Below are 24,892 nucleotides of genomic sequence, written 5' to 3'. Positions count from 1 at the left end.
CAAGTACAGCAGTAGGGTAAATATGCTTTCCACCTCTGATCATCTGGATTTGTGTGTTGCACATGATTGCAAAGTTGTTGGTGTTTCCATCTCTGAAATGATCACAGCTACATAATCTTAAACAGCAAAGGGCAGCTTCATCACTATCGTCATCAGCATGAAGCATCACAAGGCTCTGAGCTGGTTTCTGCAGCTCTGTGACCTCCTGAAGGAGAATGTATGATTTGGTAGACAAATATTCATGGAAAGCTGAAAGGCTCTGCACGTATGCTGACGAATACAGCTGATATGGAGCCATGCCATCAATGCAAATAGTGCATCAACACAAAGCCGGAACATCTGTGTGTCCTGTAACACCCCTACCCGCCCACCCAAACACACTCCCTGTCCAGCCTAACCCGGTGTTTGAAGCAGATGTGTTCATTTACCTCCAGCTCTGAGGAGCCTCTGGTAGATATGGGGAACTGTCAGATTCCTGTTCTGCAAAGCTGACAAGTTAACGACCTCTTTTGTCTGTGCAGCGCAAGTCTAACGACAAGGTAGGAACATTTATGAATGTATTCTTTTTTAGTTTATGAAAGAAGTTATACCTGAACAGACATGACAGTTTAGTACTACACAGAACTATATCTTTATACATATGCTGCTGGGGTGCAAAAAAATACAATAAATTAATGAAAAATACACATCGCATACAGTTCTATGCAATTTTCCACAATTAAAATCCATTTATATCCATAATTTCACAAAAGATCTTGTGTATTTTTTCACTTTTCAAAGTTTAATGAATGATATTTAGTTGTGTCAACAATGAAATTACCTACAAAAAAACTGAAAAAACACAAGATATCTATTATTTAACAAACAAATATATGCAAAATTACAGAACCAATACCCTTTTCTGTTAATTCTTACTAATTGTGTCTCATACAGTATTAAACTTGAATTTTGCAGTTATTCTAATAAATTCAGTGGCAGTATTTGTTAAATGATGCTGAATTTGTGAATGTCTTTTTGAAAAATTTAATTTTCTTAAAGAATTGAAATTTTATTTTATTAAATATTTAGATTTTGCTGTATTTTTTACAGTGTATATCCAAATCCAAGTGACTCGGTATGTTAAGAAATTCACTGCAATCACTATCTGTTAAACAGAACTGCATCTCTCAAAGGGTCAAAGAACAAGCAGCTAACAGACTGTTATCATTTATCATTAAGGTGGAATGCATCATTTATGAATAAGCAACTGGCTGTGAAGAATCAGAGAAGAGAAACAAATGATTTTTTCATGCTTTTAAAATGTTGGGCAGGAGCTTGTAGAAGAGTTTTCTCTACCTAGTTCAAAGTACGACTGAATGACAGCAGATTGTTGTACTAAATGATGCATGGTCTTTAGATTTAAAACAGGTGGACCTGTTTTAAAGAACCACAATGTAACAAGAAAATGATGTGGGCATGAAGTCCACCACATGAGCAGGATTTTGAGCAGACCATGTGTACAATTTAGGAGAGAACAGTCAGTGGAAACCACCACCTCATCGTTTGTATTCATAACCTAAATGCAAAACGATGCAAACCAGTCTGGCCAGCTAAATACAAGCTTCCTATGAATTTGACTAAACAGACAGTTGCCGATAAGAAAGCTTCAGATAAGACTTACAGATAAACATAGACCAGCTGATGTTGAGACAGTTTATAACAAATCAAATAAAATTACAGGATTACAGTCACGGATGACGTGCATTTGATTGTAAAGGGTTTGTAAAAGTCATTCTCTTTGTAACAGTTCCGTGTGTATTTATGCAGATTACAGCAGAAGAGACTGACAGAAGCATCCAACACAGAACCAGACAAGAACACTGTAGAAAAATATGCTATCAGTCATAAAATTAGATCTGAACTGCCAGGACTCTGAGGGTGTTGTTGAATATTTTCCACGAGTATGCTGGCAGCAGATCCTTTGGATTCTGCAGGTTGTTGGTTTGTTGCAGTACATTTCACAGATGTTTGACCAGATTGTAAAGTACCCCATATCTTGGGGCCTTTGCCCTTCTGAGAAGTTTTTGAAGTGTCCTGCTTTGGGAGCTTCAAATCCCAGGCCTACAGTTCAGCTTAATATCAGCTGATTATTGCTCAGTTTCTGAGTTTCCAAGGTTTGAATCTGTTCTGAATAAAGAAACGTCATGAATATTTTTCTTATCCACTGACTGTGATTTCAACACTACAGGTGAAGCATTGCTTTATTAATTTTTAGACTTTGAGCATATAATTTGGTTATATTTGAAAATTTAGATTTTTGTTTGTTTTATAATGTTGTGTGCTGAAACATGAATAATTTATATTAGTTTGTTCATGTTGAAACTGTTCATTGATTATTTGAGCAAAGAGAGTTCATTTATCATTGTAAGTCTTTTTTTAAGAAAAGTGACAAATATTTGTTCCAGCTTATTAAAAATAAGAATTTGCTGCTTTTAAAGGATTGTATGTTGAATGTTTTGAAACAGATATTATCAAGGTCAGAAATGAGTTTTCAAACTGTTCTGATCTATTTTTATACTAACAATGATAAAAACAAGTTGTGCATAAAGATGAACTCGCACAAACTTCTTACCAAACTTTGCAGTTCCACTGCTCAGCTACATGTTTTACTATCTTTCAGCTCAGTATTTTAGTTTTACACATTTACTTCTATAATTCTACTTCAACCTCTCCTCAGCCTTTTCAACAGATAGCAGTTTTTCAGGAAAAAGATCTGATAAAGTCACACCCAAGAACCCCATAGCAGACGGGCACGGTAACCAAGCAGATCATAAACATAGTGAAGCATTTTGCACTTAAAGAGATGAACATTCTACTTTGAAGTTTGCAAAGAGTAAAGGAAGCTTGATGGAGCACAGAAATTGGCTATTAGAAGAAATGGAAGAAGAAGAAATGGTCCTGATAGTTGGTGCATATAGTAACCTGTCCAGTTTTCAGTTTATTGTAGTGTCTTTTTATTGGCGAACCTCTGTGTTGTTTGTCCATACCTCTCAATCAGAAACCTTTTTGTCTTGAGGACAGAGAAAAGCCCATTTGTTTCCACATTTGCCTAGCTGAAGGAATGCCGGCTCACTGGCTCCACTGTCTATTTGTGAAGGCAAAGTTCCCAAATACTGTTTGTATATTTAAGGCAAATGAAAACCATTTTATCCTCTCCACTACACCTCTGCTTGTGATGCACCACGAGGAAATTTGGTCTGATCTAAAATTATTAGGAATCATCCTTAAAGGACTCAGAATATTCTTGTCAAATTTTGTGATAATCTTGTCAGTAGTTTGCAGGTCAAAGAATGACTAAACGATATGCAGATCTTTAAGATATGTGTGTTTGTAGTTTTGCAGCAGATCAGGTGACTGCAGGACTTTAGGCATATGGGTTTTGTAAAGCGTCTCGAGACAATTTGACTGTAATTGGCGCTATATAAATAAATTTTAATTGAATTGAATTGAATTTAGTACTAGAAAAGTGTCAATAAGAAATGCTGCCAGTTTTATATGAAGAGCGTGCTGTCGTCTGCATATGTGCCAACATTATGGGAAATCTCTGACAATTCTTCATGAGTTTTGAGGGTTTGAGTGTTTGTGATTGCATGCAGTGTCTATGTTGGTATGTCTGTGAGTGTTGTGTCTTCTAAGTCTTTATATTCATTAACTGATTCTACTCCTGTATGTTTTTTCACCAGAGCGACAATGCTGTTCAAAGTTTTAATTTTTCTGAGTGGAGCTGTGTTCTTGCACTATCAGGTAGAGACCATCACATTTTGATCTTTTATATTTTTACTGAGGTTTCAAACCAACAGAGTCATGTTTACATTTCTAATTTTGATTTTTGCTTATATTTTATTCTATAATAATGTACACTGTTTACTGTGTAACATGCATATAACCTGTTTTTTTTTTTTTTCAATCAGCTGTCTTTGTGCAGTAAATCCATGTTTTTTGACAGACTAAATCTGTACATTTGGATTAAGATGGAATTACAGTCTTGACTCTTGACTCTTGCTTGTTTTTGCCTTTGCAGGTCCTGGCAGGAAGTAAGTCACTTGATCAAAGTGTTATGAAGAAAATTTCCACTAACAGCAGCAGGATTTAAGGCCTTGTTACTTCAGCATTTAAAATGATCTATTTTGATGTCATTTCTAATCATTTGTTCTAATGGAACCGTTGCAATTTCTGGATTTATTAAAGGAGGCAAAGTAAATCTAGACAAAAAATTTAAATTTTAGACCTACAAATGCACACCGTCAACAAATAAGAAACCCAGACTTTACAGTGCCAACCTCGAAGAATCCATCATGGAGGAAGCTGCTGTCAGTTATGATCCTTATTGTGACTGTTATACATTCCTATTATATTATATATGTAAAAAGAGAAGGTCTGGGAGCTTTTGTGACTGACTGTTGTTGGCAAAACCAGCAAGTAGGTTAACGCTATGTCATGGTTAGTATCATCAGCTAGTCGCACAATTGTACAGAACACGAGCTTGTTAAATATTCTGTAAAGATATGTAGATTAACCCTCTGCACCTGAACAAGTTCCTGGTCGTTTCCTAATATAAAGACCTGCACCATTATGGACACAACACAACCATGCCCACATGTGGAGAAAAAAATGTGCACAGTAGGACTAATGCCATAAAAAAGTTAAATTCCTTTGATATTTAATTGACAGAAGTTTAAAAACATTAAATGAAATAAAGTTAGACACAGCATGCTTGGCATTTTTCCAAGTGTCCACAGGAACATCTTCGGTTTGTCTCCATACTTTCTCCTGTCAGCTTTGTGTAAACACATCCTGCAGTTCAGCTGAGAAGCTCCCGAATTTCTGTTGGTTGTAAATGAGTCACTAGATGCTTCACGGTTCTGTCAGGAAGTGCAGAATTTTTAATTTCTTACAGAATCTGGTGCAAATGACTGATCCTTGTCAAATGTAGTAAGTTATATTATTGAATATCACAGCTTGAAGCTTAGATTTGCGTATTGCGTTACATTATGTCAGAACAAATATTTTCAGCTGAAATCAGGTAATCTCGCATCAGTAATGTAAGCTAACTTCAGAGTTACTTTATTTCCTCTTAACAACAGCCAGTGTGCTGTTGTAGACATTAACTTGCTGTTTACCTCAAAATAAGTTGCCAAAAATGCAAAAACATAAGATAAAAATGTCCCATGTTGCTGTTGAAGATGTCTACTTGGCGGAGTTGGTGGTGGAGAGTAACATCACGCTGGAGGCCCAGACAGTCCTGTCCATTCTCAACTCAACAGTCACCCTCCAAGTGAACGACAGCAAAGGCGATGTCTACAGCGTGAACCTGGCCAGCAGCGAGTTGATGGCAGGTACATTTCTGGAGCACTTCATCTTTCTGGGTTATTATTCCAAATGGTTCTTCATGAAAGCTTTAAGCCAAAACCCATGCAATAGAGTTTACCATGCAGCGAGGACCTTAAAGCAACAATCAAAGTCTGAGCTGTGTTATAGAATGTATATATATCTATCTATATATATCTATCTATCTATATATATATATATATATATATATATATATATATATATATATATATATATATATATATATATAAAATATACAGGTTTTAGTAAATCCAACAGAAAGGACTGTGAGTGAGTTGTACTGATTTAACATGCACATGAAAGTAATCCTCCACCAAAGGTCAAAGGGAATGTATTTGTAAGCAGCAGTCAGAATCTACCACTGGAATAACTGGTCTGACTGTGTTTCAGTCATATTAAATAGAAACCAGAAGAGCTGAGATGAGACTGAAAAACGAAACAAAAGGATGTTTGTGGTGTAACTTCTCTGTCCAGAGTGTGTTCTTATTGGCGATGAGACCTCCTGTAACTGCTCCACCGGCTACGTTTGGAGCAACACCGTGTGCTACAACTACAACTGCTGCCGTGAGACCACGTGCACGGCCAACGTTTCCCACGTCATTCCGCTCTGCGTCGCCAAAGTCACAAGTAACAGCATCACCTGATCGTAGTTTACTGTATTACTTGGTAAATTAGTGGAAAAAGGCTCACTGCAATCTGAAACTGTTTTTTCTTTAGCTGATGCATAAAAACTCTTGTTGTTAGTTTATTACCTCAGTCTTTATTTGTTGTTTGTTGTTGATGTGAGAACTAACTTTTCCATCCATGCAGTTTTTCTGAACGGTTCAGTGGAGCATACCAACCCCTGGGTGGATGACAGCACAGAAACGGTAGATCTTTAATATCTGTTCTACTGTACTCCTGGAAACCATTACAGCTTCACATCAGGAAATATGAATGATCTCATGCTCTTTCTCTTTAAAGCTTCAGCAGGGATTTGAAAACCTGAATGGTCTGCAGTACGTCAACATAACCGGTCACAGGTACTTTACAAAGATTTTATTTGTCTCATCATTTCATGTTTTGTTTTGCTTGCTTTGCTTAATCAGATGTGATCTGAAGAATCTAATGGAGTTTTAAAAAATCAAAGACTTTAGGTGTGAACTTAAAATCTACTAATGAGTTTAAACCACAACTAAACCCAGTGGTTCATTTGATCATATACATCATTTAGGTACAAGTCTGAGGTGCTTGGACTTTATTTCAATCTTTTCATTTCCCTTAATTCTTCTACTGCATTTCGGAAGGAAACAATGCACTTTTATGTTTTAATCATTATCTGACAGCTGGAGTTACTTTACAAATTAAGATATGCAAAACAAACCTAGAGATTGCTTATAAAATACATATTTTTGGAAAGAAATTGATCTATTGATCTACCCAACACTTAATATAATATAATATAATATAATATAATATAATATAATATAATATAATATAATATAATATAATATAATATAATATAATATAATATAATATAATATAATATAATATAATATAATATAATATAATATAATATAATATGGCAGTCATCGTTGGTATTTTTCTGTATTTATTTATTTTTATTTGTCATACTTAAAGTACATTTTTGTGATAATACTGACAAGTTTATTTTTAAGACGGGGGATCAGTAATATTCAATGATCGTACAATATTTCTGTTTAGTTAAGAATCTTATGTGAATCCACCTGATTTGAAATGAAAGACATTAAAGTGAGATTATTAAAAAAAAGAACCACATAAAACATAATGGAGTTGACTTAATGTAAGTTTATGAGTTTAGCTAATTTCTAGTTAATGTAACTTAAAATTTCCTTTTTTATTTTAAGACCAGTTTAGAGCTGAAACACGTTCTCTTAACAGCTGAGACTAAACTCAAACTAAACTGAGCTTAAAGGAAACAAGACAGACTTCCCAGAATGCATTGTTCCAGAGTCTCTATCTTTTTGTAGTTTTTTAACATGGACATGGTGGACACTTGCTGTGAGTTATGGTTGTTTTGTTTGGTTTTTTTCATCATAAAGAACTAATTCTAACTAGAAAAGCACTCAGAGCTTGGTCCTCCTCCAAGGCCGCTCAGTCCTTGTACCATTTCTGATGGATAAGTCCTGATAAGTCCTCAGTGGTGGATTTGTAGTAGGATCACAATCATGTGATCATCAGCAGGCAGCTGATGTAGTGTTCACTGATTTGTTTAATAGCTCATTAGACGAATTTGAATCCAACAAAGCAGCAGGAAAACTGACATTTCTCGGGTGAATAACGTGATTTACAGTGATTCCAGATTTACTGGTAAACTCTCTGACCTGCTGTTTTTGGACCTAATGTAATCCTGTTGATTTGTTCACCCATTTTCCCGACCATTTTGTACAGTGGATAGCAGAAAAGCTATCAGATGTTTTCACATTTTTAAATGATGCCATTTGAAAGAATAGCAGCTTTCCATGTAGCTATGCTGTCAACCAACCACTTACTCTGTCTGTAACCATTTATTTTCCCTTCATCCTCTCCAGATCCAGCTCCATTGTTGAATTTGAGGCAGCTGTCAGTGTGTTATTTAGCACCGCTAGACTTCAGGAAGTAGTGAATGCACTGGAAGGCAATCTCCAAGCAAAAATGATTGTCGACACACAAGGTTAGTAAAAAGTGTTGCTGTTTATCCTCATGGATCTGGGCACAGATTTACAGTAAAGATTCTAGAGTTTTTATTTGTCCCAGGCTTATACAGTCTGTAGAGTGAATGTTTCTCAAGGCTGTGCAAAAAAACAAGACATTATAAAGAACAAACTTTTTAAAAAGTCACGTCAGTCGAGCAAAATGATGAGATTTAAAGTAAATTTTATCACGTAAGAGAACTCAGAACAGCAAAGTTGTTTTTATGTTTAGTTTTCAGCGACTTTACTGGAGTATTTCCATGTTCTGTTAAATTATAGTTCCTCTCCATTTCAGAAGGAAATGTTGTGTTTTTATTTCCCTGCATTCATCTGACAGCTTTAGTTTCTTTTAAAGTGAAGATTTTTTGCACAGCTGATAGTTTAATATGCTTTTAAAATATATTTTACTTTCCTTTTTGGCTTCCTACAGAAAGCAGTGCATCGTCTCTTATTTCTTCTTTATAATTCTTATATTATTGACTATGAGGTGTTAACCGCTCCACTAAACAGAAATTATTCCTTCACAAGGTGTCATTTCAGAAAATATTCAAATTTTCCATTTTCTCATCAAAAACACCAGAGAGAGAAAAATCCAATGTGTTGTCTGATTTTATTATTGTAAGAATCATTATTTTTGTTACTGACCCTGAAAAATGACTAAAAGTCTCAAATGGTCTTTAGAAGTCACAAGATAGATATGAGATGAGATGAGATGAGATGAGATATGATGAAATGAGATGAGATATGATGAGATGAGATGAGATATGATGAAATGAGATGAGATATGATGAAATGAGATGAGATATGATGAGATGAGATGAGATGAGCCTTTATTGATTCCACGGTGAGGATAAAAAAAACAGAAAAGTATGGAAGTGTTACTGATGTGTTACAGATTCCTCAGAATGCAGAGAATATAATTAATTATTCCATATCAATAAAATATTGATGTTGCACAGATTCTTGCATCTGTAGAAAAAAATTGATTGTCCAGAATCTTTTAAATGTAGAAGGTATAAATCAGGGCTATTCAATTGGCGACCCCTGGGTAATTTTTTACCGGCCCTCGGAATGCAGTGTAAATATTATTATTATTAGTCTCATACAGCGTGTAACCGGCTAATTGTACATTCTCTCGTCATATGCACCCCTTTAAACCATGGTGCCAAACTGGTGAAACAACTACATGTTTTGGCCGGACATATATTCTGAGGGACAACACATGACCAATGAAAGCTGTCCATCCGGCCTCTGTGCTGCACTCTGACCTTCTGACTGGTTTCTCTGTAGCCGTGCTAAGAAGACGAGACGTCTCTCTCTACCTTTAAAAAAAAAGAAAAGTTGATTCAGAGAACAGGCAGTTCAACAATGAATGGACAGAAAAATACGCGTTTATTGCTGTGGAAAAGAATCCGGTATGTTTAATCTGCAACGAGTGTGTCGCCGTGTGTAAAGAATAAAATTTGAGACGCATTTTTCGACAACGCATGCTAACTTTGATGCTACTTTCCAACCGGCTCTGCTGCTAGGAGGTACCAGCTATCGGGCCTCACATTTTGTTAGGAGCAAAGACGTCGCATTTTGTTTCGAGCCTGTACGGATAAAGAGAGAGCAACGGTGGCATCCTTACGAGTCGCATGGATACTGATTAAAAAGAAAAAGCCGTTTACAGACTCAGAGACCATCAAGGAGTGTAAGCTAGCATCCATTGAAGAGGTGCTACCTGATGAGAAAACGCGAGTTAGCATTATTGATTCCATCAAGCAAATTCCAATATCCAACACGTCAAATATGAGGAGAGTGGAGTCCCTTGCGTTGGACGTTTTCGAGACGCTTTTGGACAAGCTGAGGAAAGCTGAGGTGATGTCTTTGGACGTGGACGAGTGGACAGAAAACAGTAACGTTGCACAGCTGGGCCTCTATGTGCGATTTTTTGATGGGGAACTTTTTGGCGAGGATCCGCTTGGACTAATTCCTACGGAGGGGCACACTACTGGTGAGATTCTTTTCCCCAAATTATTTCGTTCTTTGAGGAGAACCACTTGGATTTGATGCGCATCAACATGCTGGTGACAGATGGTGACCCTGGATGGCAGGCAGGGCTCGGAGGATGGCAACGAGGATGGCAGCCGGCTCTGCAGATGAGAGCTCTGCATTGCCTCATCCACCAAAGCCTCCTGTGTGCAAAGCTCAGTGGTGAGTTTAAAGAGACCATGGACCAGTTTACAGCACCGCCTTCTCCGCAAAATGTTGACTGACATGTCTGCAGAAGATAATGATTTGCTCATTCACAATGACATTAGATGGCTTAGCAAAGGGAACGCATTGACGTGTTTTTGTGAACTAAGAGAGGACGTTCTGGTGTTTCTCCGGACTTCAAAATTGACAAAAGCTGGCAAATTTCTGTCTCTGATGGAAAACGACAAGTTTAATGCTGCTGTTTGTTTTCTGAGCGACGTTTTCCATCATTTAAATGAACTAAACCTGGAGTTGCAGGGCAGAGATAAGACCGTTGCTGAGCTTATGGAGAAGCTTCATGCTTTTCACAGAAAGATCTCACTCTTCTCTGCTGATCTTTGTCCTGGGAGGATGCTCCACTTCCCCACATTGAGGAAATCTGGCCTGCAAATTACCGAGGTGATGTCAGGCCTTATTGACTCTGAAAAACAACTTTGCCAGTAGGTTTGATGATTTCAGCATCTCCACTGAAGTTCTGAGATTTATGAAGGACCCTTTCTGTGTGAATGCTGAAGCAGACTTTGCATTGAAAGCAAAGGAGCTGGTATCGTCATTGGATGAGGGTTCTTTACAACTGGCACTCATTGACATTCAGTCGTCAGATGACTTGCGACTGTCATTGCAGCAGGCAGGTTTTGAAAAATTCTGGACCCGTGAAGTCAGCTGAGAGAAATTTCCACACTCAAGGGGTCTTGCACTTTTTCTCCTGACAATGTTTGGTTCAACGTACATTTGTGAGTCATCATTCTCACACATGAATGCCATTAAAACTCACAATCACATATCCCTTACTGACCAGCAGCTGTAAAACATTGCCCTGACAACCTATACACCTGACCTCACTGCTCTTGCTAAGTCAAAAAAAGCAATTTCTCTCATTAGATGGCAAATCTTGGCAAACTGCTTGCAAGTTAACAGTAAAGCAAGCAATGAGGATTGATTTTTGAACAGTATGATGCAAATAACATGTTATTCAACTCATATTGTCCACTGACTGTTTTTCTTGAGGTGGAATGGCTCAGCTGGACTGAATATTGAGGTGTCTGATGCAATTTCATAAATTCAATCAATTTCAATATAGACAGATAAGAAAAAAATGTAGTGAAAAGCTCTCACCAGATGTCTGTGTGCTTTTGTCTACAGCAGACAAACTGCTGAACATTGGCATTGTAAAGAGGCCAACTAAGGGATAGTCAGTGATTTTTCTGTCTTAAAATGGATTAAGTGATTATTGTTAAATGTGCTTTGAAGCATTTTGCCTTGATAAAATATCTTGCATGTTATAATTCTATTCAGAGGCATAATATGCAGTTTTGTTTTGTATTTGTTGGTGCACTAAGAAGTTGTTTGCTAGTTAATTAAATTCCAAACAACTGATTTGGCTCACCTGAACTGAGTGCTACAGTTTGAAATACATTGCTTTGATCAAATACCAGGCACTGCTATGTTGTTGCAGTTCTATTCTGTACCACACTATGCACTTTGTTATGTTTGTTGTTGTTGTTGGAGATAAATTTGATGTAGCCTGTTGCTCAAATGAGAGCAATCTCAAATATAAAGGATAACAACCTGTAAAATTGTGTTGGTACACTTATGTACAATTCAGTGCATGTTTTCTGTTAGTTAATTGCATTTCTCTAATTGTCTGTTAATATGGCTGGGATATTGCTCACCTGGCCAGATTTTTGACCATTGTTGAAAATTTTAATGTAACAATGCCTTGGGCCTTTGTGTGTCACTGTATCACAGTGTGCATTGTCAAGCAGTTACAAAATACAACATACTGATTTCTTCAGTATGTTGTTGTAATTTCTTTTTTTGTTACCGTGATTACTTATATTGTCCGGCCCCTTATTTTTTCTCAGTTTCATGAACTGGCCCCGATTCAAAATTAATTGAATAGCCCTGGTATAAATAATCCACAAATGTGATTTGTGTGACAGCTGATGATTTCTGTGTTTTCTAGCCTCTGGATAATTAAACATGACATTATTTTTATCCACTCAGAGCTCATCAATGAGCTCATAGTTACTATTTGATATGTGATGTGCAAAAGAGTTCATCCTAAAACCGGTGAATCATTGATCTCCTGCAGCTGGTCGATCCAGAAGTAATCTGATTACACTTGTTATTGGATTGATTCAAATCCTGGAAATAGGTTGTTCAAAAAAAAAAAAACAAAAAAAACATGTGAATCTGAAATCAGATTAGATAACAGAATCCAGGCTTTGTTTGAATCTGGATCATTGTCTGTATTTCTGTGGATTCACGATGGATTAATCTCATTAAATCTGTTTCAGGTAGTAGATATAAAAGTACAAATCTGACATTTGGCTGCCTGTTAAGCCTTAAAGTAAAGAAATAAAAAGATAAAAATGATTTTGATGATTTGATCCTGGAGCTGAACATGGAATTTCCACATCTGGATGCAGATGAAACTTTTAGATAGCTGAGTAACTATGGAGATCTGCAGTAAACCTGTTTCCTTTCTTCTTTACTCTTGGACTAATAAATGGATGAGGAATTCTAATGGAGGCTGCAGCTCTGCTCCTAGCCTCTTCATAAGGCATCCTTCTGCATATTTCTGTGTTTTCTAACAGGAATAGTGAGCGTGGAGGCCCCCAGCTCTACGGTGTGCTACCGGTCTGAACCGGAGCTGAAATGTTTCCTGAATGAGGCAGTGGACGGCACCAGCTGGAGTCTGAGCCGACCCAACGAGTACTTCAAGCTCAATGACGGCAGCGTGGTGCAGCAGAACCTCAACTGTGCAACACCCGAATACCAGTCCTGTATTTCTGTAACACTCAAGAAACTGACGAGCATCTGGGAAGGCAAGTGTTGAGGTTTCACACTGAGAGCTTGTTCTGAGGTTATTAAAACATCAGGTCAGTAGGGACTCTGATTGGCTCTTCAGATGAGATCACTGATAAACAGAAAGAACCCTGATAAATTTTGACTTTCCCAGCAATCAGTCCAAGCAGACGGACACCTTCCCTGAGCCTGGTTCTGTTTTCACCTCCCTATTCTGGGTTTTATTCCTTCCACCATCGCTGAGGGAATCAAAGGTAGCTTTGGATCGTTGGGTTTCCTGCTCTCTGTTTATAATTTAGAAGGTCTGTACCTCACTATGTTCAGCGCTGGGAGATTATTTATGCTACCTCCAGCTGTTGATTATTTTATTATTCCACCAATAAATGAGTTCACAGCCACCAGAGACTACTAGAAGGTGGAGGAGCAGCTGTTTGATGGACTGATAGCATCTAAAACAGGCGTACACACATACTGACCACTTTATTAGGCACAGCATACTTATACTGGGTAGTAGGGAGTGATACAGGAGTGGATCTTCACACTAAAAAGTTCCTGTTCCAGTCTTTTCCTGAGAGAATGACTTCTGTCCCATCCTTTTGTTTTCTTCAGTAGTGCAGCCTCCTCCAGAACATCCATCCATCCATCCATTATCTATACACCGCTTAATCCTCACTAGGGTCATGGGGGGGCTGGAGTCTATCCCAGCTGACTCGGGCGAAGGCAGGGGACACCCTAGACAGGTCACCAGTCTGTCACAGGGCTACATACAGAGACAAACAATCACTCTCACATTCACTCCTACGGGCAATTTAGGATATTAATCAATTAACCTCAGCATATTTTTGGACTGTGGGAGGAAGCCGGAGTACCTGGAGAAAACCCACGCATGCACAGGGAGAACATGCAAACTCCATGCAGAAAGATCCTGGGAAAGCTGGGACGCGAACCAGGGACCTTCTTGCTGCAAGGCGAAAGTGCTAACCACTACGCCACTGTGCAGCCCCCTCCAGAACATATTTATTTATTATTTATGATTTATTTAGCTTCTCATACTGGTCTTCAGCATTCATGATGTCTAATCTGGGCTCTTCCTGGTTAAATAAAGATAAATAAATAAATCATGTTAGTTTGGCTTCAAACTGAGTGACACAGTTTCTACTTGTTTAAATGGGTTTGCAGAATAAATGAAAATAATGTTTTCCAGTCAGCAGAGGAAGTTAACTTCCCCCAAACTAAATTCACTTTCTTTGTTTATATATTTTAGCAAAGTCAGAACTCAGGGTTTAAGCTTTTTTCCAAATGCCCGCAGGCGTTCCCAGCTCTGGATAAAACCTGGAGACTCTACAGACGGTGGATATTTCACCGTTTACATGTTTAATTTCCATACCTGCTTGCTGTAAACACTGCCTGCAGTTCAGCCGAGTCTCTAACAGCTGAGGAGCAGAGAAGTTTTGGTTTTTACAGAATCTGATTTGAGCAAATGATCAATTTTGGCAAACTTTTGAATGTGGCATGTAGAATAAAGTGATTGTGATGAAATATCAATAAAATGTGAGCATTTTTGCTAACTGTGATAAATGGAGTCATTTTGGTGATTTTAACACAGGGTTAGGGTTAAGTGAAGTTAACCGTCTTCTGTGGGTTCAGAGGGTTAAGCCCAAAGACAAAATGTTTGTAGTCTGGAAAAAACTCTCACAAAAACTTTTGTCACGTGACTCCAGAGCAGCTCAGTTTATTATTTTTATTTTTTATTAAATCTGTTTTGGTCAATCACTTTCTTCTTGGTATTTTTTAAACCGACATGTGTTCTAGAAACAGATCCTCTCCTTTTCTGTTCCCTACAGGAACATACCAGTGTGAGTTTTTAACTGGGTCCATCGCCCACACCGCCAGGATCAGCCTGAAGGTGGCGCTGCTTCCTGATGTGGTCACCCTGAAGATTGACCCTCTGACCGTGCAGTGTGCTGGAACTCCTTCTCCCCAGACGAAGGTCACGGCCTCCATCCCTAAAAGCACCGAGAGCTACAGAGTTTGGTGGAGCCTCAACGGTGAACGGAAATCTGATCTGCAGAACAAAAGTAAGAAAAACCTGCAGTCAGTCTTTTGTCCTGTCAGCCTCTCGACAGCTGATTAATGCTACTACAGATTTAAAACCATAGCATTTCTGCAGAATTCAGTAAAAACAGCTTCCAGTTAACATCCATGTTCTGTTGCAGCTAATGGCGAACATCTGGAATACACCTTCAATGCTGCTGTCAGCTGCCAGGAAACCTCCAATCCACAGTACGTCAACATCACTTTTGAAAACACGAAGGGACAAATAAAGACCGCAAGAGTGGATATTCCAGTAATCTACGGTAGTTCATTCTCTATAAACTCTGTCCTTTTTAAATTAGATGTTATTTACATGAGTTTTCAATGATTCCTGTAACTGAATTATTTAAACACTTTAGTCCTTGTCACAAAAACAATCCTGCATTTTGGTTCTTTCAAAGATTTATTTCAGGGATTTCTGTAAAAATCTGCTGGGTCAAAAAATATACACACAGCAATGAAGTATTTGGTTAAATCTCCTTTTGGCCGTGTCTTCTGGTTTATCTTTGACAGAATTGGTGCAGTTAAACTAAAGTTGTTGGATTTCTGATGCAGACTTCATCACAGTCCGCGGGTTTGTCTGGACTTCGGTGTAAAACCTTCATGCTAGTCTGATTCTGATGTGTTGTGGGTCATTGTCTTGTTGGAACATCCAAAAAGATCCAACCTTTTGACTGATTACAGGGTTTCCTGAAGGATGTGGAGGAAACCCTCATTATTCCATTTACTTTCTGTAAATCAGCCGTTCAACTGGCAGCAGACAGCTGATAATTAAAGCTACTCTCCGTATACTTCTCACATATTTTTGTGTATATATATTGTGATATTTGCAGAGCACCTGTACTAGATCTATGAAAGAACCAAATTCATGATTGTTTTTTATGTGTTTCAGTGATTCCTTCTAATCATTTCAGAGTTCTAGGACTGATGGAAGTCAACGATCTTTACCAGTGGATGGAAACTTTAGTCCCAGATATGAATTCATCTGTGTTTGTCTCCTCCTTGTGTTTTACTCTCAAGCTGGAAAAGGATTTTGCCAAGAAGATGTGGTGGATGGAGACTTGTGGCCGGTATCCCCAGCAGGTGAGACGGTCCTGAACCGGTCGTGTCCTGAAGGCCGGACCGGATACAGGTCCCGGACTTGTAGTGAAGGTCGTGTTTGGAAGGACGTGTTCTTCAACTGCGTCAACGAACAGCTGATAAAAGTTGTGAATGCAGCTGAAGTGAGTGTGGCTTTCCTTCTCAGACAATCTAAAGGCTTCAAGTTATTTAAACTGCAGTCTCTTGGGGAGGGCACTAGGACCCAGAGGCAGTGACAGCACCTCACCTGTTGACAGAAGCAGGAAGCACAGATGTGTCTGTCATTCCTGCTAATGTGGTCACTTCTGTCATCAGAGTTTTAGGAGAAGTTTATCTGATTTAATTTCAGTTTAATTTTATGCTCACATATTTTAAAAGAACAAATTAGTATTAATAAAAATGTAGATTATTGAAATTTTTACAGTTATGGTCTGTTTTATTTCTTTTCTTTGATTTTACTAGTTTTTATCTGTAATTTAACCAAGCAGGGTAATTCTGGAAAAAAAACAGTTTAAAAGATTATTTACCAATTTTCAGTCCTTAATGTGCAGAATTTTTCTTTCAAATATTTATAAAATATATAATATCTTTCCTGATTTAAATACAGTAAAAATAAAAAAGTGTGATTTGGTATTCAGACACTGTAAAAGAGCTTGTTTCTGTTTAAAAAACAGATTTTTTGGACGTTATGTCTTTTTTAAGGTTAAAGTGTTAACTAACACTCTTGTGTGATTTCAATCATTGTTGGTAATTTTTGTTTTAAAAACTGCTAAACACTGCACTAAATATTTTAGAAAGTGTTTTTTCCACTGCAGTTTTAGTATTTAAAAGATAATTCAAAGAGTTGGCTGTAGAAAAAAAGTGAAGTACACCACAATCTGCATTTTTCTTTGAGTTTAACATCACACCTGTAATCATGGAAAATGATATTAAGACGATCTCAGAAAAGAAACAGTCAAATCTAACAAATTCTATATTTAGTAAAAGTTCTGTATGTCAGGGTGGATTTTAACCCATAAATTACTCCAACAATCAAATAATGCTGATTAAAATACAAAGGCTGACATCCTGCTGGTTAAACTGTGTTTGAGTCCCGGTATTTCCCTCCTACTCTCAGTTATTTAGAGTTTTACATCCGTTTGTCTTTACTTTGACATGTCCTGGTTGTTCACAGTCAGAACTCTGTGGTAAACACAATAAGATGAATGAAGTTTGCCAAAATATCTTCTACAATAGGTCCCTTTGAGTCCTTAATAGATTTTAAATTTAAACAACATAAGATCTACTTTTTTCAAATAATCATCGCTTCATGTAACGCACACAAAAGTCATGCAGTTCAAAGAGGAAATTAGTCCAACTCATCTCCATCATTTAAAATGTGAAAATGTGACCATGTGCTGTCTGTAAACTGCTTGTTTTATCTGTTTATTAACTATAAAAGAGAATTTTATTCTAACTGTTAATTGCTTGGAATTTAAACTTTGAACCTCAATATGTTGAAACCCCCCCGATGGCTGATTGAACCCTATCATACATAAATATATATATATATATATATATATATATATATATATATATATATATATATATATATATATATATATATATAAAAAACTAGTTAGAGTTCTGCGTTTTGTGTAGCGTTTTAACTCGTGCTCTTCTGTACTCTAATGCTTTCTTTCCCTAGAATTTCCTGAAAGGGCTGGGGGCGACCCAGGAGGTGGCTCTGAACATCTTTGAAAGCCTGAAGAACAGCTCTACGGTTGATCCTCATTCCAGCGACGTGGAAGCCGACATTAGCGCTTCCATCAATGTTCTGGACACGATGTCCAAGGCTTCAAAACGGATTCGCTTGGGAGAAGAAGTCATACCTGTAAGCTTCTTCACTTTTACTATTGGTTCACACATACAACTCTCAACACAAGGTCCAACTTGGAACTTTGGAACTTAAAAATGTTCATGTTCACAGCGGACCGTCTTTTCACTGGTCATGAGGATGGTTTTACTGAAACATGAACTCAATTGGAGCCTTAAAACTATTTAAACAGCTGAGTTCTATTAAAATTCATGTTTACAGTCATCACAAAGAAGGAAATCTATCTATAGTCTATCTATCTATCTATCTATCTATCTATCTATCTATCTATCTATCTATAGATCTATCTATAGATCTATCTATCTATCAGTTAGTGAGACCTTGAGCTGAGGATTTTTGTCTCCAAATGTGGATGAAGTTTCCATGAAGCTCGATGTCCTCCAATATTGGACACTGCTGTCACAAACTGTTGAAGAAATCTTCTGCTTTTATCCACTAGGGCTGCCACAAACGACGCGTCGACTAATCGCCTGAGCACGATACGTCATCAAAAGCGGAAGTGAGCGCGCAATGCAACAGAAATCACCGTCCGAGTGGAGCGCGGAACACGCATGGACATCCGCGCTGTATCGTGCATATATAGTATATGCATATATTATATATGCATATACTATATATGCACGATACAGCGCGGATATATAATATATGCATATACTATATATGCACGATACAGCGCGGATGTCCATGCGTGTTCCGCGCTCCACTCGGACGGTGATTTCTGTTGCATTGCGCGCTCACTTCCGCTTTTGATGACGTATCGTGCTCAGGCGATTAGTCGACGCATCGTTTGTGGCAGCCCTATTATCCACAGGCAGCTAATAGCATCAGTGGTAGATTTGTCTTGATTTCAGGCAGTTTCTGAGTGTGAAAATGCTCCAACTAAGATCTCTGGACTTATTTTCAGACCCATTGGGCTACCAGCTGGAGAAAAGTGTCATGCTATGAGGCTGGAGAGTGCTGCTGGATTTGGGCTGCTGGACTGAATGTTTCACCACATGGTTTTATTTATTCTGTTTCAGGATTTGGTCGATGCAGCAAGCAATATGTTGAACCACACTTGGAGCGGGGTAAACGATTCGGTTCGTTATTCCATGTCATCAAATTACCTCATAGCCATGGAAGATCTGGTGAAGAATGTCAAGGTCAACAAGAGCAGTGATTTCATCAGTGAGAACTTAGACATCAAATTCTGCGCTGCTAAGGACTGTAATGTGTCCTTATTTGACATTGGGGTGACGCTGAACAAGACCACCGGAATACTGAAGACCATGGCTATGAAGAATCTCATGGGTAAATTGAAAAACACCTTCCGCAAAACAGAGCACACCGACCTTTTATTATCAGTCACGCTGAATAACAACAACGATTCAAAATTAGAAATTAAACTGGACTTCCCGTTTAAGAAGGAAAAGTCAAACAGAAAGTTTCACTGTGTCTTCTGGGATGTCAAGAAGAGCGACTGGTCAGACGAAGGATGCTTTGTCCGCTCTAGTGATGGTGAAGACATTCAGTGTGAGTGCCACCACCTGACGGCATTCTCTGTCCTCATGGCCAAAGGCGACATTTCCACCGAGACCCTGGACACCATCACCACTGTGGGCCTCAGTGTGTCCGTCTTCTCCTTGCTGCTCTTTCTGACCATTGAGTTTCTAGTGTGGTCGGCTGTGGTCAAGAGCAACCTTTCACATTTCCGCCACACAGCTATAGTGAACATCGCTGTCTTCCTTTTGCTTGCCGACTGCAGTTTCCTGGCTTCCACCTCGCCTGAGTCTCTGTCTGACACCGTGTGCTTCGTTTTGACCGTTTGTAAGCACTTGTTTTTCTTGGCGATGTTCACCTGGATGCTGTGCATGAGTGTCATGCTCGTCCACCAGCTTATCTTCGTGTTCAACCCGCTGAGGAAGCGAGTCTTCATGTTCCTCTCCAGCATCTTGGGCTACGTTGTCCCAATCCTGATTGTTGGGTCCAGCTATATCTATTGCAAATACACCTACAGGCCCTACTATGACAAGAAAACATGCTGGCTAGTTTTTGAAAGACTTTTAGAGGGCTCCATGCACGCTTTCCTCATCCCAGTGGGAACCATCATGATGACGAATCTCTTCTCCATGGTGGTCGTCATCGTTACTCTGGTGAAGTCCTCGGTTCCAGACAGCAGCAAGGCAGACGACAAGGACACGGCCAAAGGCATCCTGAAGGTGGTGCTTGTTCTAACGCCCATCTTTGGCGTTACGTGGATTATCGGCTTCTTTCTGCTCATGTTGGAGCCTGATAACCCCATGTTTGAGGTGGCTAACTACAGTTTCACCATTCTCAATTCCTTCCAGGTAATTTGAAACCAGCCCACACCCCAAGTGTTTCACTGCCATTATCAGTTCCAGTACCTTAACTCAGAGTCTTTGCTGGTGCCAACTATAGGCCTGATTTATGAGGGAATTATTCCCAAATTTCATCTATATCTAAGAATCCCTCGCTCTGTGTAACTTAGACTACATCCACACGGACACGTTTTATTTTAAAATGCATAACTGACGCCACGTACACGACTAGCATCCACACTATACCAACGTTTCAGGACTAAAACTGAAACTTTTTGAATGCTGCTGACCCTATTTTAATCCAGACAGCAGAAATGGAGACTTTCAGACACAATGATGCAGAAACCCAAGTTCTCTTTGAGATTTGACCTTAACAGTGGTTCAGATATCACCGTTTCATGTAGATTCATGATTTGACTCCTGTCAGGTGACGGTTATTCAAAAGGAAACAAAGACATCAGCTTCATCTACCAATGGTTCATTTCAGGCCTGTTAGTGGGCAATGAGATTAATTCTGAAATGGAACTAAAATGGTTGACGTTATGTTTTAAAATCCTGTATAAAATTAAAAACATATTTGTGTGGATGTGGCCTTAGTGGGCTCTTTTTATCAGCGGTCATTATGGAGAGTTGTAGACCTAAAACTGAGTTAGCAGTCATTCTCTACCTGTACTTTAAAACTGCTTAAATCCTATTGCAAATGTCTGAAGGACTGTTTACAGCCTTTTGTGTGTCGTCTGCTAAAGTTCAAGAGAAGCGACTCCACCAGATCTCTGCAGCCATCCCATAACTAACACATGAATCATTTTAACAAACAACAGTATAAAAAAGACGATATCTCTGAATCAGCTGCACATATTTCTGTAATTTTTTTAGGAGTGTAAATACTAAGTTTTAATGACTGTACATAAAAGAAGAACTCCAAACTGTTTTCTATCACTTGGGCCAATAATAATAACTCATTACTTGATTTGTGCATTTGTCCCTTGGTGGTGTCGTACTTTTCTGCAAACATCAAAGAATATTTACAGGTTTCTCTAATTTTAACGGCTCACTGTCAATGTACAGAAATTATATCTGGTAATCCAACGAAGCATCAGTAAAGCTGAGGTATGGTTCCGCACTCAAAGGAAAGGAACAATTCAATCCAGGTTTCTTACGTATATTTTTAAAAATGTAATACCCAGCTACACATATTTAATGACTGTATTCTTTACTGTCCTCTATATGGATCAGAGTGCTTCTTGAACTGTTGTCCTCAGACACAAACAGTTAATGTAGTTTGTTTATGAATGTAATTTTTAAGACTTGTGCTTTTAAAGTGTGTTCAGTTTTACATTTTTCACCTAAATCTACATAGAAACAGTTTGAAACCTGTTACGTCTGGTTTGTTCTCTTGCAGGGACTTTTCCTTTTGATTACAGGATGTTTTGCAGAGCAGAAGGTAGGTTTTCCATCTTATCACATATCAGACTCTGTATGTTCACTGATGTACTGAAAACCTGTCAGCTGGTCCTGAGAAGGTAAATACTTTAAAACATCCAAGAAAAGAAAAGCAGCAGAGCCCAGAAATGTCACAAACTACAGCGCCTACAGAAATGTCCTTCCAACGGGCCTAGTACCTGAATACTGACTTTAAGAGGATAATTAGTGCAATCACTTACTTTACATTTAGCACTTTGAATTAATTGGCATTACATTGTAGAAATATATTTTCACTTTGGCATGAAAGAGTTTTTGGAGTAAACGTTTGTCCAAAAAAAGCCAAAAGTAAATTAACCTTTCATCAGTATTGGAAAGCAATAAAAACACTGTGTTATTTATTGTCTACTGAATCTGTGTTTTTCTATCAGGTCAGAGAAGAATTCATAAAGATCATAACAGTGAGTAAACCCATCCACAGGTTAAACCATAAAATGACAACTGAATGAAAACTGCATCATCAGTCTTTCTGTCCATCTGCAGGGAAAATCCAAAGGAGGCGACACCTCAAAGAATTTTACTTCAACTACAAACACAAAAGACAAATGAAGACACAGGTCAGTCCTACATAATGTCATTATGAGTCTGCATTTCCAGTCACACACATCGTAAAAAAAGCTTTTTATTCCAGGCTGAACATGCATTTAGTCTGTACAAGCTGCTGGTTTCTGCAGCTGTTTTTAAACCTGCTAACCTCACATTACTCAAAGCCCAGTGACGGGTTTGTCAGTAGTGAACATTTGTTAACCAAAGAGGCTTCTTTCCTTATCAGCGCGTTAATAAAGTTCACACTGTGGAGTGTTTGACGTACAGAGGAAAGTAAGAGTCATATCCAGGGACAGGAGTCAACAGTGTGATGTTGTACTGAGCTGCTGGCTGCTAACATGTTTATTATGGCAGCACAATGATGCTTCACAGGTCCCATATTTTATACAATAAAGAGATTTCTTGTTCAGAGTGCCAGTATGCAAATTTATCCAAATGACCTCCAAATACAAAGCACAGCTGAGGCTGATGGAGTTCCTGAGTTTTGCATGCATTTGTTCAGAAAGTGAGATATGGAACAAATAAAATATTGACCTGATGAGAAGTTTGGGTTCACCAAGATCAGCTGCTGGAAGGGTTCCATCCCTATTCTGTATTTCTACAGTATTTCAAATTAGTTTCTTAGAAGTCACGTTTTTAGCATCATTTTAGTGCAGCAGACCCACAAACCTTAGAGGAGTCGTCAGAGACAAGCAGCATGAAGAAAGAACCTTCATTCATTTACATCAGTGTTTAACCCTTGTGTCGTCCTGCGGGTCAAAATTGGCCCGTTTTAAAGTTTGAAAATGTGAATGTGAAAAAAAATTTTGCAGTGAAACTTCTGATGTCCACATTTTCAACATTTTTGGGAAATCTTTGAACATTTTTTGGTGGAAAAAAAACAAATGTTAAAAATGTTTCTCAAGAACAGTCACATGAAAATCAACCAAAATCCAGCGAAATTCACTGGATTTGGTTGATTTTTTTTTGTCAATGTTCTGAAGAAAATATTTTTTTAATATATATATATATATATATGTATATATATATATATGTATGTATATATATATATATATATGTATGTATATATATATATATATATATATGTATATATATATATGTATATATGTATATATATATATATATATGTAAACAAAACAAACCATTTTTGGTACCTGCAAATGAAGACAACAGGAGGGTTAAGAAGAAACCTAATTTCATGCTTGATTTTACACAAATACATGATGGACATAAAGGAATCTTCAGTCTTGAAATCTTGAATCACATCAGATGCACTTTTAAACTTTATTTTTATTTTTATTTTTTCTGTTAAAAAATTTTGCCACCCTTGTATATATTGTAAATAAAGCTGCTGTAACAATGTAAATTTCCCCTGGAGTGGGGAGAAATAAAGAACTTTATCTTATCTTATCTTATTTTATCTTATGCAGCACTTTCATATAATTAAAGGCTTGCAAATGGGATGTTTTTCTGCAACAGAAATGGTACTTTAATTATTTATATTAATTTAAAGGTGCAAGTCAGAAAAACTTGACTACTGGTCAGAAAAACGTCTGCAGATTTTCAGATCAAATAAATTCAACAGGTCAACCTAAAAGATCTGAAGTTTCTCTGCTATTTAATGTCTTCATATTAAAGAACCAGATCAGTTCTAATGGAAACCGATGGTTTCATCATCATCTACAGTGCAGTTAAAGGATTGGGAAATTTGATTGTATTTTTAATTCCAGAAGCAGGGAATTTAGCAGCGAGTTTCTTTCATTTTGGAACCCTGCAATTTTTCAAAAACCAGGAATGGATTCTCAGAGTGGTACTGAAAAGTTGGAATATCTCCAGATTTATTGTGAGACGTTCAGATTTTATGCTTTTCCATTCAATAGATGTTTAGATATTTCACTGTCAGACTTAAAATGCCGTCCTGAGACTCCTGCTGCTACCATGAATTAATCTTTTTTTATTATATATCAGTTATTTAGTAATAAAAAGTGATCTTTATTCAGCTACAGCAGTGAACAATGTCGGGACTTTGTAATAAAATGAGAGTTTCAGCTGTTTGGTTTCAGTTTTACTCTAAACATTTGAACTTTCTGCTGTCATGTCATTCAGTTTGTCACACAGAAAAATCTCCAGCCACTGTTTTAGAAACTATAATGTCTTACCAAACTATCCCAGGTTACATCCAATTGTTTGCTGAGTTTATAATTAATGAATCATTTCTACTTTGCAGACTGTGGAGATGGAAACAGCAGCTCATATATGTGCAGCTCCACATGCATGTACCAGACAACATATCTCAGCTACAGTTCTTACAGCGGTGGAGGTGGTTGTAGTAAAACCAAGTAACATGTCGATTAGAGCTTTGATGA

General features: G+C 37.8%; 1 protein-coding gene across 1 annotated transcript; it reads left to right on the top strand.

Annotated features, from left to right (window-relative positions):
• Nucleotides 1-385: 385 nt before the first annotated feature.
• Nucleotides 386-24,890, top strand: adgrf3b (adhesion G protein-coupled receptor F3b). The gene is made up of 18 exons (XM_023269224.3): nucleotides 386-539; nucleotides 3,723-3,783; nucleotides 4,061-4,073; nucleotides 5,223-5,375; nucleotides 5,863-6,015; nucleotides 6,199-6,257; nucleotides 6,352-6,410; nucleotides 7,941-8,062; nucleotides 12,920-13,150; nucleotides 14,975-15,208; nucleotides 15,347-15,487; nucleotides 16,245-16,447; nucleotides 17,992-18,177; nucleotides 19,200-20,507; nucleotides 21,901-21,942; nucleotides 22,352-22,381; nucleotides 22,464-22,537; nucleotides 24,754-24,890. The coding sequence occupies exons 2-17, from the start codon at nucleotides 3,730-3,732 to the stop codon at nucleotides 22,527-22,529; spliced, it is 3,054 nt and encodes a 1,017-aa protein (XP_023124992.1). The 5' UTR covers nucleotides 386-539; nucleotides 3,723-3,729; the 3' UTR covers nucleotides 22,530-22,537; nucleotides 24,754-24,890.
• The last annotated feature ends 2 nt before the right edge of the window (nucleotides 24,891-24,892 follow it).

The sequence above is a fragment of the Amphiprion ocellaris genome, chromosome 12 (assembly GCF_022539595.1).
Source record: "Amphiprion ocellaris isolate individual 3 ecotype Okinawa chromosome 12, ASM2253959v1, whole genome shotgun sequence".
NCBI lineage: Eukaryota > Metazoa > Chordata > Actinopteri > Pomacentridae > Amphiprion > Amphiprion ocellaris.
This window is presented reverse-complemented; position numbering and strand designations above follow the sequence as displayed.

Coding starts and splice junctions, on each gene's coding strand:
- adgrf3b (XM_023269224.3), top strand. CDS start 3,730: ATGCTGTTCAAAGTTTTAATTTTTCTGAGTGGAGCTGTGTTCTTGCAC. Junction 15,209..15,346: donor ATCTGATCTGCAGAACAAAA/GTAAGAAAAACC, acceptor GTTCTGTTGCAG/CTAATGGCGAACATCTGGAA. Junction 22,382..22,463: donor AATTCATAAAGATCATAACA/GTGAGTAAACCC, acceptor GTCCATCTGCAG/GGAAAATCCAAAGGAGGCGA.